The 13,237-nt window shown below is 59.3% G+C and overlaps 1 protein-coding gene across 2 annotated transcripts in view; it reads right to left on the bottom strand.

Moving 5' to 3' along the window:
• DTX4 (deltex E3 ubiquitin ligase 4) overlaps nucleotides 1–12,347 on the bottom strand; it is a 44,036-nt gene extending 31,689 nt beyond the window's left edge. The window contains exons 1-2 of one of the 2 annotated variants that reach the window (XM_061381608.1): nucleotides 12,286–12,347; nucleotides 2,412–3,123 (exon numbers count right to left, since the gene is read on the bottom strand). In XM_061381608.1, coding sequence (XP_061237592.1) covers nucleotides 2,412–3,016 — 605 coding nt within the window. In that variant the 5' untranslated portion in view covers nucleotides 3,017–3,123; nucleotides 12,286–12,347. Of the gene's footprint in view, nucleotides 1–2,411; nucleotides 3,124–11,467; nucleotides 11,708–12,285 lie in introns of those variants that run through there. The other variant, XM_061381607.1, reaches the window with a different exon arrangement.
• Between the last annotated feature and the right edge of the window lie 890 nt (nucleotides 12,348–13,237).

The raw sequence follows: 13,237 nt of genomic DNA, 5'->3' as shown, positions 1-13,237 counted from the left end.
CCAGGCAAGAGTACTGGAGTGGGGTGCCATTGCCTGGCTTTTGCCTAGGGCACCAGAAATGAAGTGGTGGAGTCAGCTTAGATCTGACTTCAGCAACCACAGAGGGCCTAGCTCAGATAGTTCATAGTAATAATAATAGCAGCCTCTGACCAAATTCTCATCACGTGCCCAGCATTATGGTAAATCCCACTGAAAACCTCCTATAATCCCCATGGCAAATCCTATAAGCAAGGAACCGTTCCTACCCCATTTTGCAGATGAATAAACTGAAGACGGATGGTGCACAGCTTGCTCCGAGTTACTCAGCCAGAAACCTGGGTCCCAGCGCAGGTGGTGAAGCTTCTAGAGGGTGAGCTCTTACCTCCACATGAGAGTCCCTCTCCCACGGTGGCACGCACCAGGAACTCCTGCGAGAGGCCCCAGGAGGCTGCCTTTCGCCAGCGTGGAGACAGGACCAGCGGCGTCGTGCCGGGACCCGTCCCTCTGCCAGACTTTCCTGCAGGCCCAGAGGAAGTCATAGGAAAACCCCCGCACCTGAGCGGCATCTGACCATTTATAACTTGCCTTTGAATACAATGAGGAGCTGGCCTTTAGCCAAGAGAGCACCGATCGGATGCGGAGACGAAGACCTGGGCCCCAGCCCCGACTCTGTAACAGGTGGAGTGTGCAGCTCTCCCTGCGTCTGATGCTTGGAATGGGTCCTTGCTGGCAAGTGCATCTGGGCAGATGTTAAGGAGCGCCCTCTCCTCGTTGAGGGTTACATGCTGACTCGGGGTGGGGGGCAGGGCAAGCCTGATACCCCCAGTCCACACAGGCGGGAACGTGGATGTGCGGACAGTCTAGGGCTCCCCCAGTGGCAGAGGCAGGGGTAAGCTGGGCCACCTCCCAGTCCTCAGCATCCTCTCATCTTCTCTCCGCCCAGGGCCGAGACCCCCAGTGCAGAGACACTCCTGGCAGCTCGATCTTCGCAAGCTGGTGTCCACCCTAACTCTAAGGCTTCCTGAATATCTGCGGTTAGGGGTGTCCGCCAAGTCAGGCTCCTCCAGAGAAGGGAAGGCTGGCAGGTACAAGAGGCCCAATTCACATGAAATCCATGGCCAGCAGCCAAAGGCGGTGGGTACCATGTGGACCTGGGTCTCTCTGATTTTATGACTAGGAAGACTAAGAAGCTTGATAGAACACGGGAATAACAGAAGGGACAACTCCCCCAAGTTGTCACAAGTATTGACTGACCTCGTGCACGGAAAGTGTCTGGCACATATAAGTGGAAGTGTGTGAAAGTGAAGTCGCTCAGTCGAGTCTGACTGCTCATGACCCCATGGACTGTAGCCCAGCAGGCTCCTCTGTCCGTGGAATTCTCCAGCTAAGAATACTGGAGTGGGTTGCCATGCCCTCCTCCAGGGGATCTTCCCAACTCAGGGATCAAACCTGAGGCTCCAGCATGGCAGGCGGATTCTTCACCATCTGAGCAACCAGGGAAACCCCATGGTAAGCATTTACTAAACAGGGGCTGTTATTCCAGTCTGGAGTCCCTGGAGGCGAAGGAGTAACTCACACGGGACACCTGTGCGTGCGGTGTTCGATTGCCAGGGAAGCAGCGTGGCAGAGTTGGAAGAACTCCCTAAAGTTTGAGTCCCCGTCTCTGCTGATAACCAGATATGTACCCTGGAGCGAGTGAGCCTTTCGGGTCTTCCAAGGTAAAATGGGACCAAAAACCCGTGCTTTGTAGACTTGCAAGGATTAAGTAAAGCGATAAGGCCTGCAAACTAGAAGTGGGGGGAGCCCACGAATGATGTCTGCTCTTCCTTGGCAGGCATAGTCCTCACCGCAACCCTAACACCATGGCTGGGATTTACAGATGAGCAAGTCAGGATTCTACGATATTAGGGAACCGGCTTCTATCACAGGGCTGCTGTTGCTGCTGCTGCTAAGTCGCTTCAGTCGTGTCCGACTCTGTGCGACCCCATAGACGGCAGCCCACCCAGCTCCCCTGTCCCTGGGATTCTCCAGGCAAGAATGCTGGAGTGGGTTGCCGTTTCCTTCTCCAAAGCACGCACGCATGCTAAGTCGCTTCCATCGTATCCGACTCTGTGCGACCCCATAGACAGCAGCCCAGCAGGCTCCTCCGTCCACGGGATCCTCTAGGCAAGAACACGACTGGGTTGCCGTTTCCTGCTCTTAGTAAGAGGCAACGTCTCCTTCAGAATTCAGACCTGCCGGGACCCCAAAGACCAAAAGGCTCCCCTCCGCACCACACCACTGCGGGCCTTTCCCCTGCTGCCAGGGGGTCTGGAGAAGCCATGGAGGAGCTTAAGCCAGAGCAGCCCCTGGGTCCTCTGACTCAGGCGATCCTCAGGTCTGAGGCCCGGGGCTCCGGACGCGCTCAGGGGTGTCACCGCAGAAGCACTTACCCAGAGGCGATCAGCACCCGGGACTGGGCGAGGGCCAGTCGCTGCAGGCTGGTCCGATTCAAGGTCGCCAGGGCCACCCGGCCGGCCTTGCCGTTGGGCCCCGGCGGGCTGGCGGGACAGGCCGCGGGGGCTGCCCCTGCCGCCGCGCTGGAGGCTTGTCTCCGGATCGCCTGCGACGACGGGGCCGGCTTCCCGGGGCCCCGGCCTGCGCCCGCGCTGTCCGGCGGCGTGGCCCCGGGGCCCGGGGGCGGCCCCTTGAGGGCCGCGGGCGGGGCGGCGCTCCTGCGGGCGGCGGGGGCCGGCGGCGCCGCGGCCTTGACGCTCCTCACCAGGACGCACTGCGGGCAGGAGCAGGGCGGCGCGCGCGGCCCCGCGGCGGCGGCGGCCCCGGGGGCGGCCGGCCAGGACGCGGCGCGGCCCGCGGCGCCCGTGACCAGCGGGTAGACCAGGTCCAGGCGGCGGCGCACGCGGCGCTGGCGCTGCGTCTGCCGGTTGATCTGGCCCATGGTGCCGAAGTCAATGACGTAGCCGAAGCCGATGGGGCTCAGGTCGATCCAGGGCCTCTGCTTCTCGAAGGCGTGTTGGATGGTGATGCCCACGTCCATGTCGTAGGGCGTCCAGGAGCCGTGGTCGTTCTCCCACTCCCACACCACGCCCTTTCCGGGCGCCGAGGCGGGGTCGTAGTAGTTGCGCCGGACGGGCCGGAGGGTCCCTGCCGGAGAGGGACGGAGGAGGCGGTCAGCGGCACCCAGGGCTGGAACCCACGGGTGCTACCTTAAGAGGCTCGCGGTAATCGAGTCTACGTGGCCGGCCCTTGGCTGCCTTGGCTTTGAAGGAGGCGCCTTCCTGCCGTTTTAAGGTCTGCCGTGAACGGGGAGGGTTCAGGGGTGCAGGCTGGGGTGGAAGGCAGGGTGGGAAGCTGATGAGCTGCAAGGGAAGGATGTGGGTGACGCTGCAGGGTACCCCAAAGAGCACTGCCTGGTTTGGAGTTCGGAGACTCTACTTTAGTTTGCAGCCACATTTGTTTGCTTAATATAACAGCCCACAACCTCCTTTTCTCCCCCAGGAGAAATAAGATAATAGCTCCTTTGCAAAGTTTTTGCCATAATTAAATGTTGCTCTCTCACTCAACATGTATGTATTTGTGCCAAGTCCGGGATTTCTCAAGCGCCCTGTCCTTTGCACTAAGGCATATCACCTTTGACACATAGTAGGTGCTCTTAAATAATCTCTCTTCTTCCGTGACTCTCTGAAGGCCTAAGCCCCCGAGGGCTAAGAGGAAAAGAACACAGGTCAGGGAACCCTAGAGAACGTAGGAAGACTCTGTCCCCACCCAGGATGCCCGCCCAGGTGGTGATGGAGCTGGCTGTCTGGACTTTTATGTGTGTGGTAAAAAAATAAAAGATCAGGGTGGAAGAACTCTCTCATATTTCCCAGCATTAAATCTTATATCAACAACAGTAATAGCGATCCTAAGAATAACTTTCTATTTATCTAACATCTTTTATTCAAGAGGCTCAACCTTCCTAAAGATAGGGTTGTGGCTGTTTAGTTGCCGTTTAGTCAAAAGTTGTGTCTGACTCTTTGCAACTTCATGGACTACAGCCCACCAGGCTCCTTTGTCCATGGGATTTTCCAGGCAAGAATACTGGAATGGGTTGCCATTTCCTTCTCCAGGAGATCTTCCCAAGCCAAGGACTGAAACTGAGTCTCTAACATCTCCTGCATTGGCAGGCGGATTCTTTACCTGCTGACGCCCCAGGAAAGCCAAAGGCAGGGTGAAAGTGAAGGTGCTACTTGCTCAGCCCTGTCTGACTCTTTGTAGCCCACTAGGCTCCTCTGTCCATGGAATTCTCCTGGCAAGAATACTGGAGTGGGTTGCTGTTAGCTTCTCCAGGGGATCTCCCCACCCCTGGAATTGAACCCGGGTTCCTGCATTGCAGGAGGATTTTTACCATCTGAGCCACCAGGGTAGTCTCATTTAAACTGCCCAATGAGACAAAGTGAAGTACAGGTCAAGAATTTGAATCCAGATGTGTGAGTAAAGATCATGTTGTTCAACCTTAGATAACTCTGCCTGCTTCCTGAATAATAATAAAAAAGAGTTCCTGTAATTATAAAACAAAGATAGGACAGTCTCAATCTGGATCATCTCAGGGTGGGTGGGTAGGGGGTGGCAAGGGCAGGGAAGAGATCTGGGTTATTGCAGGGGAACAGTTAGAGCAGAGATGAACCTTCAGGACTGGCGGGGAAAACTAAGCCTGTAACTGTTGCCTCTTTCTCCTCCACCTCCCGGAACCCTGAATGCAGACCCAGGTCCACCCCAGGCTCATTTCATGGGAATTAAGCTCAAGGCTGAGGACGCCTGGCTCGGGGCAGGAGGGGGAGACTGGGAGAGCTCCTAGGGTGCTGGAATCTCTGCATCTGTCAGCTTAGGCTCCATCAGAGCGGTGGGAAAAGGCTCCCCTCCGCTGGCCCCTGACCCATCCCCTCCTCCAAGCCAGAAGGAGATACCAAGACCAGGGACAGAATCCCATTCAAAGGGGGAAGAAAAGGAACAATGACTATTGAGGCCTTTGCCAGGTCGTCACCCGCCCTCCCGCCCTGTCTCCAAGCCCCTTAATGACCCAGAACATCAATATGCAGAGGCTGGAGGGAGAAACAGAACAAGCCCCTTATTCAGGCCCGGGAGCTCTGCTGGGGGACGTCGAGGGCGCGGGAGAGGAGGGAGAAGGGGCACCCAGGAGGCCCCCGTTAGCCCCCCGGTTTCCCCCTAAGGAGCCAGCTCGCTGGGGGACAAAGTCGCGGCTTTCGGATCCAACGGCGGAGCTTCCGGGCGCATCAGCCGCTTGGTCCAGCCTCGTTCCCCCACCTGTTTGCTCCCTCGCCAGTGCTCCCTGACTCCCCCACGCCTCCTAGTCACCAGGGCAGGCCTCTGGGGACGCCCTCCTTTGCTGTTTTCATCTGCCGAAATGTTCCTTATCGTTCCTGTGCCATTTGTCACTCGTTTCTGGACGTGCCTTCCTGGTCCGGGCGCCACCCTCAAGGAGTCTGGGGAGACGGCGCCTTCGATCTGCTGGGTACCAGCATCCCGGCCTTTTTCACAGCAGAGCACCTTGCCCTCCAGCACCTAATGCAGCGCGGGCGGTAACGGGGGCCCTACAGACGCGCCGCGGTGCGCGGAAGACGCACCTCTGGGGACGCTGGCATCTGATTCCGGATCCCGTGTTGCTGTGTGTATCAGCGGCCGTGAGGAAGGCCGATTCAGGCGCTCCTTGAGCGCCTGGAGTCTAAAACCAGGCAAGGAAGTTACGAGACAGAGGCTGCCCGAGAAGGCTGCCAGCAGGGCTGTGTTAACAGTAAACCACACGCCCTGGGAGCTCCGGTCCCGGGCACGACTTCCTCGAGGTCTAGACCTAGAGCCGCCCCTCCGTGGCCTCCGCACACCCTGATATTCTCTGCCCGCACTTCCGCCCATATGAAGGATGGGCACCCTCTTAGGTGCCCATCCTTCAGATCTCAGTTCATTTTCTCAAGGAAGCCTCTCTGGGCCGTCCAACTGGCTCAAATTCCTGCCCCTATTATTATTATTTTTTACACACGATCTGGAGGTGCAGTCACACATTTCTTTGTGTGACTCATTTGATGAACGTCACTCTAACCCATGGGACTCCCGGTCTCACAGGGTGGGCATCCAGGAGCTTGCTCACGGCTGTGGCCCCCATGCCTGGCATGTCCTAGGAGCTCAGTACCTATCCATGGAACACATGAGGTAGTAACCACTTGGAGAACATTTCAAGAAGCGGAGAGCATGACAAAGAGCCTAGGGCCCGGGGGAGAGGGGGAATCTCAGGAGGTGACAAGGCTGAAGGAGGGCAGCTCAGGAGAAGCAGGCTGCTGTAGGTGGAGGGGGGGGGGTCCCAGGGAATGCCTGAATAAAAGGTTCGCTTGTCGGCAGGCATAGAGGAAAATACGGGCAGAGAACAGGATAAACCTGGAAAGGCGTGTGAGAGCCAGGGCACAGATGGTTGGAAACGCTGGGCTGTGAGGGCTTGTATTTACAGGTCTCGAGGAACCACTGAGGTTTGTGACACAGAGAAGTGACGGCACCAGTGTGTCCGTGCCAACTCGCTTCAGTCGAGTCTGACTCTTTGCCACCCTGCGGACCGTGTGAGGTTCTCCAGGCAAGAATATTGGAGTGGGTTGCCATGCCCTCCTCCAGGGGATCTTCCAGACCCAGGGATTGAATCTGTGTCTCCTGTGTCTCCTGCATGGGCAGGGGGGTTCTTTACCGCTGAGGCCCTGGGGAAGCACAGTGACACCAGAGCTGCTCTGTTTATTGAGTACTGTGTGGGGGTGGGGCGGTGAGGGATGGAGGTGGGAGAGGGTGCTGGGAGCAGAAATGAAAAGCAGGTGACAGACCACAGACCCCACAGAAGGGCGCTGGGCAGGGCGTGAGCCTGAGTAGCTGAATGCTTTCTAAGTGATCCAGGGCCACCGGCTTCTGCGTCTCCTGGGGAACAGACGAGTCACCGAGGGTTGGCCTGGCCGGGGGCCGGGCCCAGAAACCTGCACGTGAGCCCCTGCCGTGTTCATCGTGACTGCTCAGCTTTCAAGTCCCACATGTCCATATAGATGAGACGTGCAAACACAAAGCTGAAACGCTTCGATCACGGGCAAGCCGTAAGATGGTGATGCCATTCACCAAGCAGAGAGCTGTCACAAGGAGAGCTGGCTTTTGGAGGGAAAGATGCTGCGTTCAGTTCAGCCCTGGAGGGCGAGGGTGGACCTCGGCACCAAAGCTGGGGGACAAGAGGGATGGTGGGGTTGCATTCTCTGAAGATTTTCAGAGACTGCTCCATCAGGAATGGGCAGGTCCTGGACCTGTCTGTAGTCCTGGACCTGTCTATAGACCCTGAACTAGATAATCGGAGGAAATCCACTGGGTCCCAAGGTACAGTGACTGAAGGACAGGGATAAAGGATTACACAGACTAAGCAGGAAAAAAGAGAAAGAGAGAAATAAAAGGTTTCCCTGGCAACTCACACACCGAGACCCCAAAGCACCACCCAAGTTGTTGGCTCCTGGGAAATGAGAGACAACATCTCCCAGGGCATTTCATCCACGTCTCTGCGGCCCTGTGCTCAGGACGTCCCAGGCTTCTCTGACCAGTGGCCCTCATCCGCACTCGAACATTCCATGAGGGTGGAGACTTGGATGGTTTGCTGTTGCAACATCCCCCGGGCCTGGGACGGGGCCCGCGTGAAGTAGGTGGTCTGCAGGTGTTCCCCAGATGAGGCAGGGCACGCGCACTTGATCGGGAACCTCAGCTTTGTCGTGCACTTGCTGTAAAACTTTGGCAACTTCATCTTTTCCAACTTGTTTCCTTTACTATGAAACCAGAACAGCGGGTTCTTCATAAGAGGACCATGGAGAATGGAACCAGGTACTACATGCGGGGTGCCTGCTGCCTGCCCCACGCCGCAGTACCCTGTGGTCATGACGCTTGGCCCCAGCACTCCTGTGCTCACACACGGTGGGGAATATCGCGGGGGAGCGGGCCTAAAAATCAGCTCCTACCAAACCCTTGATTCATGCTCCATCTGACCTTTCTCACTGTGTTAAAGACATAAAAGAGGCCGACGTTGCCTGGAAAACTGAGCTGGAAGGAACCCTCCGTCACACCCTGTTACTTCTCATCAGCATCTTCAGTCGTGCCGGCTCCAGACTCATCCACCTGCTGACCTGCATGATGGGAGGCAGGGAGCCAGAAGGAACCTTAAGGCTGCCCTTCATTCTATGGATGAGAATGATGCTTAAGCAGTCAAGGGACGCAATGGTAATGATCGAGTCCGCTGAGACATACAGGGGACACTGCTGGAAGATACAGGTGATGAAGTTCCAGCCGCTGCCCTACAACAGGTCAGCCCAGTCAAGGCGAACGGTCAGGGGCAGAAAGGACCCAGCCAAGGCTTTGGGAAGCAGGCAAGACTCCTTCACCTCCACCTCCCTGTCTCTTTCCTCCTTCTCCCTTCGCCTCAAGGAAAAGTGACACTGAATGCAAATAAGCTCAGAGTCTGGGAGGAGAGGGGCCCAGGGCAAACAGAGGCGGGCGAGGTGTCTGCGACCCCCCAGCCATCTCCCTGGAGACAGACTGGATGAGGCTGGAGCTGGGGGACTGGAGACGAGGACTTACTTGGCAGCAAGGCAGGCAGCTTCTGAAAAAAACAAAGCTCCCATGTCAGGAAACGTCCCCACAGAGTAGAGGCAACAACAAAAAAAAAAAAATGAAAAAAGAAAGAGAGGAATCGCCTCTGGGCAAGGGGCTTCCAGCTCCCCTTTGTTTATGGAGATGTTTCTGGTTCCCAGCTTCAAACTGTGGCTTGGAGATGGTGGGTGCTTTAATTAGTCATCGCTAGGGCTTGGCCAAGGTTGCCTGGGAGCCAGTGGGTTCCAGTCTCTACCCTGTCACAGCTTCATCCATGAGCTATATGGAGAGGAATTGTGTGTCTGTTGGCGGAGAAGACAGAAGAGGGGGGTTGCAGACACCCCAAGATGCTATTCTGCTTTGGCAAGCTCCCCGACAGACCCAGCACTCCCAGGAATCCAGCCCAGGGCCTTCTGCACCGGGTCTGGCACGGAGGATGGGTTGGCCAACTGACCCTTAGCGTGAGTGGCTGAAACCAACAGTCTCTAAAAGGAAGAGAACAGTGGAACAAGTACCCCAAGGCAGTTAGAAAAAGGCTCCAGGGCCAGCTCAGGTCTAACCTGTGGGGCGCCCCAGCCTCCAGGGTCCCTGTGCACCCCCAGGCAGTGGTCAGCTGGTTCTCAGCAAAGAGTGGTCAGACCTGGGGAGGAGGGTCTGTCCTTCCACCGGGTCTCCTCCAGACTTCACTTCTGTACAAAGGATCTGTACCAGGCCCACCGCAGACATCCCTGAACACTGAGTAAGCTTTCCTCCTTTCCAAATGTGGGACCAGGCCTGGGACCTTTATGTTCCTAAGGTGTCCCTCCACCTGCAGCTGAGATTTAATCTGAAATGGGACAGCTCATAGGCCTCCCTGGTGGCTCAGCGGTAAGGAACCAGCTGGCCCATCCAGGAGACACAAGTTTGATCCCTGGGTCAGGAAGATCCCCTGGAGGAGGGCAGGGCAACCCACTCCAGTATTCTTGCCTGGAAAATCCCACGGACAGAGGAGCCTGGTGGACTACAGTCCATGGGTTGCAAAAGAGTCAGACACGACTTAGCGGCTCAACAATGACGACTGAACAGCTAACACCCGTCCGTGAATTCTGAGCAGGACTGGAGTTCCCTGTCGGGAGGTGTCTTGACCATCATCCTCCCTCTGGACCCACCAAAAGGGATAGACCTTTCCAACCGCTACCCCAAATCCACAGTTAACTTCTCCCTATCCCCCCAGGCCACACAATCCTCTGCCCCAGTCTCCCCTCTCCCCTCTGCCCCAGTCTCCACACTCTCCTCTGTCCCAGCCTCCCCACTGTCCTCTGCCCCAGTCTCCCCACTTCCCTCTGCCCCAGTCTCCCCACTGTCCTCTGCCCCAGTCTCCCCACTTCCCTCTTTAGCCCCTCCTCCCCCAGTCTCTCTCAGATCCACCTTTCCCCCTCTCTCACCAAGGCTGAAGCCCCCCAGATGCTAACACTTCTGGAATCCTTTTCTCAGAAGGCTTCCCTCAATAGGCGAGTGTCTGCAAAGTCCTTGGCAGCGAGCTTGTTGGGAGTCATGGCTACAGATGAAGACAGGGGGTGGAAAGACACCCCTTTCCCATGACCATCCTAATTAGCGCTCAGGACGTGGGGGCTTTCCAAGACCGGCGGACATGCCCTGCTCGGGCAGCTGTTGTCCGGCCCTCTGGGACTCTCCCGTCCCCTCTCCAGCCCCTCCTCCCCCACACCTGCCTTTCCGGGGGCTCCTCAGTCAGGGAGGCCTGGGGGGCTGCAGTCCATGGGGTGGCAAAGAGTGGGACACGACTCAGCGGCTGAACTGAACTAAGCAGTCACACTCGTGGGGAAAGCCCAGCCAGAATTCCAGAAACACCCCCCAGAAACACCACCTCCCTGAAGAGGCTGTTCAGGGATAGATGCGTACTAGACCAGCTGAGCTCGGCCCGAGGGCCTCGCAAAAAGGCAGGTCTCCCCAGCTTCCCCGCCCTCACGCCAAGGACCGGGCACCCTGATCGCCATCCTCACTCGGGCTGGGAAGCCGGGTTGGTAGTGGCCACAGCCGCGACTTACTTCTCACCAGTAGATGGGAGTTCAGTGTGTCCCCCATCGGGGACCTTTGTGGGAGGAAGCTGGGGACAGTTTCCTTGCAGGAATGCGCAGCCCCGGCCGCCTCCGCCCCCAGGGATAAACACGCTCGGCTTCCCCGCCGGCATTCCGGAGCGGCGGCCCTCCCTGTCCCCTGTCCATCTGCGCGGGCCTGTTGCTTCCACCCTCGGAGCGCCCGATCAGAGGCGCTCACCGCCCCGCGGCCGCCAGGGCGTGCCCGGCGATGACAGCCCCCCAAGTCCATCGGTCTCTCCGGGGAGGCCTTCGCAGGCTCGACTACAGCGCCGGCCTCCCGGGAATCTCCACCCTCCCCCGCGCCCGGTGCCCACCCCCAGGACGCGGCCGGAGGGACGGCATGCCCCCCGGAAGGGCAAAGGCAGCGACGTGGGCAGCCGGGGGTGCGGGTGGCAGGCCCCAGGGTGCCCGACCAACGAAGGCTCAGCCCACGTGATGCTGGCGAAGGCGGGCAGGTAGACTTGCCCACCGGCCGATATGCTGCCGCGGCCCCTCTGTTCCTACTAGAGTGGACTTGGGGTACCGAGCGTTTAAAGGGGGGGAAGACCGTTGAAGGGCTTTCTTAGGGGCGAGGGTAAAAGTCGGCCGGCCTAACCAGACCTGCACGGACGTTTATTGCAGCAGGTATCATAAGACGCTCGCAGGGCGGGGGCGCACCGTGCCCCCTCCTCGGCAGCTTATGGGGGACCCAGAGGTCCGGAGGGGGCCCCCGGCGGAGGAGGGTGCGCGCGGGGCGGGGACGGCCGGCTCACCCGTGTCCTGGCGAAACTGGTTCATGGAGTGCAGGTCGATGATGTAGGGCGCGAGCCGGCGGTCCACCTGGCCCAGCACCACGCTGCCGCCGGCGCGCGGGCCGGCGCGCACCGCCGCCTCGATGTGGTGGCTCACGGCGGGGCTGTAGGGCCGCCAGCGCCCGTGCTCGTTCAGCCATTCCCAGACCACCACGGCCGAGGCCAGGAGCATGGCGCGCCCGACCGCCCGCGGGCCCCGGCCCCGCACCCGGCGCCCCCGGCCGCCTCAGCCCCGGGCCGCGGGCCGCGCCGCCGCCGCGCGTCCGCTGGGGCCCCGAGAGCCCAGCCGCCGGGCTCGGATCGCGCGCCCCACGGGGTCGCGGGGCCTCATGCACACGGGCGCGCGGCCGGGGCTCCAGCCCTTGCACCGGGCGCCGGCGGGATCGGGCGGGCGGCGGCGCTCGGGGCGGCTGGCCGGGCCCTCCTCCCCGCCCCGCGGCCCCCGCCGCCCCCCGGCCCGCCCGCCGCGCGGGCCGAGAGCTCCCCCTCCCTGCGGCTTCGCGCCGCCGCCTCGGGAAGGAGCCGCCCCTCCCGAACCCCGCGCCCGGGCAAACCCGCGCCTGCGAGGGGCTCCACGGTCCCGAGACGCGAAGGAGCGACACCCCCACCCCCGACCAGGACACGGCCCGGGACCGCCGCTGTCAGCATCCTCAACTTGGCAGGCTCTCTCCCCAAAAGGGAATTTTTTTCTTTCTTTCTTTCTTTTTTTTTTTTTTAAGTGCAGTGTGATCGCTGTCCGCACCGCGAGCTCCGGGACCCGCAGCGCCTGGCACACTCACGGTCTGCACGCTCTCGCCGCGGGGGCCGTATTCCCGCATCTTCGCCAGCATCCTGCGCTGTCAGTCAAGGACGCGGGGCCACGCCCCCGGGCCCGGCCGCGGCCCGGAGCCCCCCGCCCCCTGCCGGCCGAGCGCGCTCCTGCCCGCCCGGCCGCCCGCCCCGGTGTTCCTGCCTGGAGGACCCCGGGGACAGACGAGCCTGCGGCCTACGGTCCACACAGTCGGATACGACTGAGCGACTCAGCACGTACCAGCCTCGCTGCTGAGACCCCCTGCAAAGGCGTGCAGAAATTGGAGAGATGATGGATTAACACTGTCGGTGTAGAGGGCAAATGTGGGTTTTCTGGCCTGCTTAGACTACCTTGGGCTTCCCTGGTGGCTCAGATGGTAAAAAATCCACCTGCAGTGTGGGAGCCCTGGGTTCAATCCCTGGGTTGGAAAGATCCCCTGGTAGAGGGAAAGGCTACCCACTCCAGTTTTCTGGCCTGGAGAAGTCCATAGACTGTATAGTCCATGGGGTCGCACAGAGTAAGACACGACTGAGCGACTTCCACTTTCACTTTAGACTACCTTACTGAAATAAAGAAGGCATGTGTTAAATGGATTTATTTTGCAGAATTTCTGTGACGCAAATAATGAGACACTGGGTAGGCAACGGCAACCCACTGCAGTACTCTTGCCTGGAAAATCCCAGGGACGGGGGAGCCTGGTGGGCTGCAGTTCATGGGGTCACTAAGAGTCAGACAGGACTGAGCGACTTCACTTTCACTTTTCACTTTCATGCATTGGAGAAGGAAATGGCAACCCACTCCAGTGTTCTTGCCTGGAGAATCCCAGGGATGGGGGAGCCTGGTGGGCTGCCATCTATGGGGTCACACAGAGTCGGACACGACTGAAGCGACTTAGCAGCAGCAGCAGCAGCAGGTCTTCCCTGGTGGCTCAGATGGTAAAG

The sequence above is a fragment of the Bos javanicus genome, chromosome 15 (assembly GCF_032452875.1).
Source record: "Bos javanicus breed banteng chromosome 15, ARS-OSU_banteng_1.0, whole genome shotgun sequence".
In the NCBI taxonomy this organism is placed as follows: Eukaryota; Metazoa; Chordata; class Mammalia; order Artiodactyla; family Bovidae; genus Bos; species Bos javanicus.
This window is presented reverse-complemented; position numbering and strand designations above follow the sequence as displayed.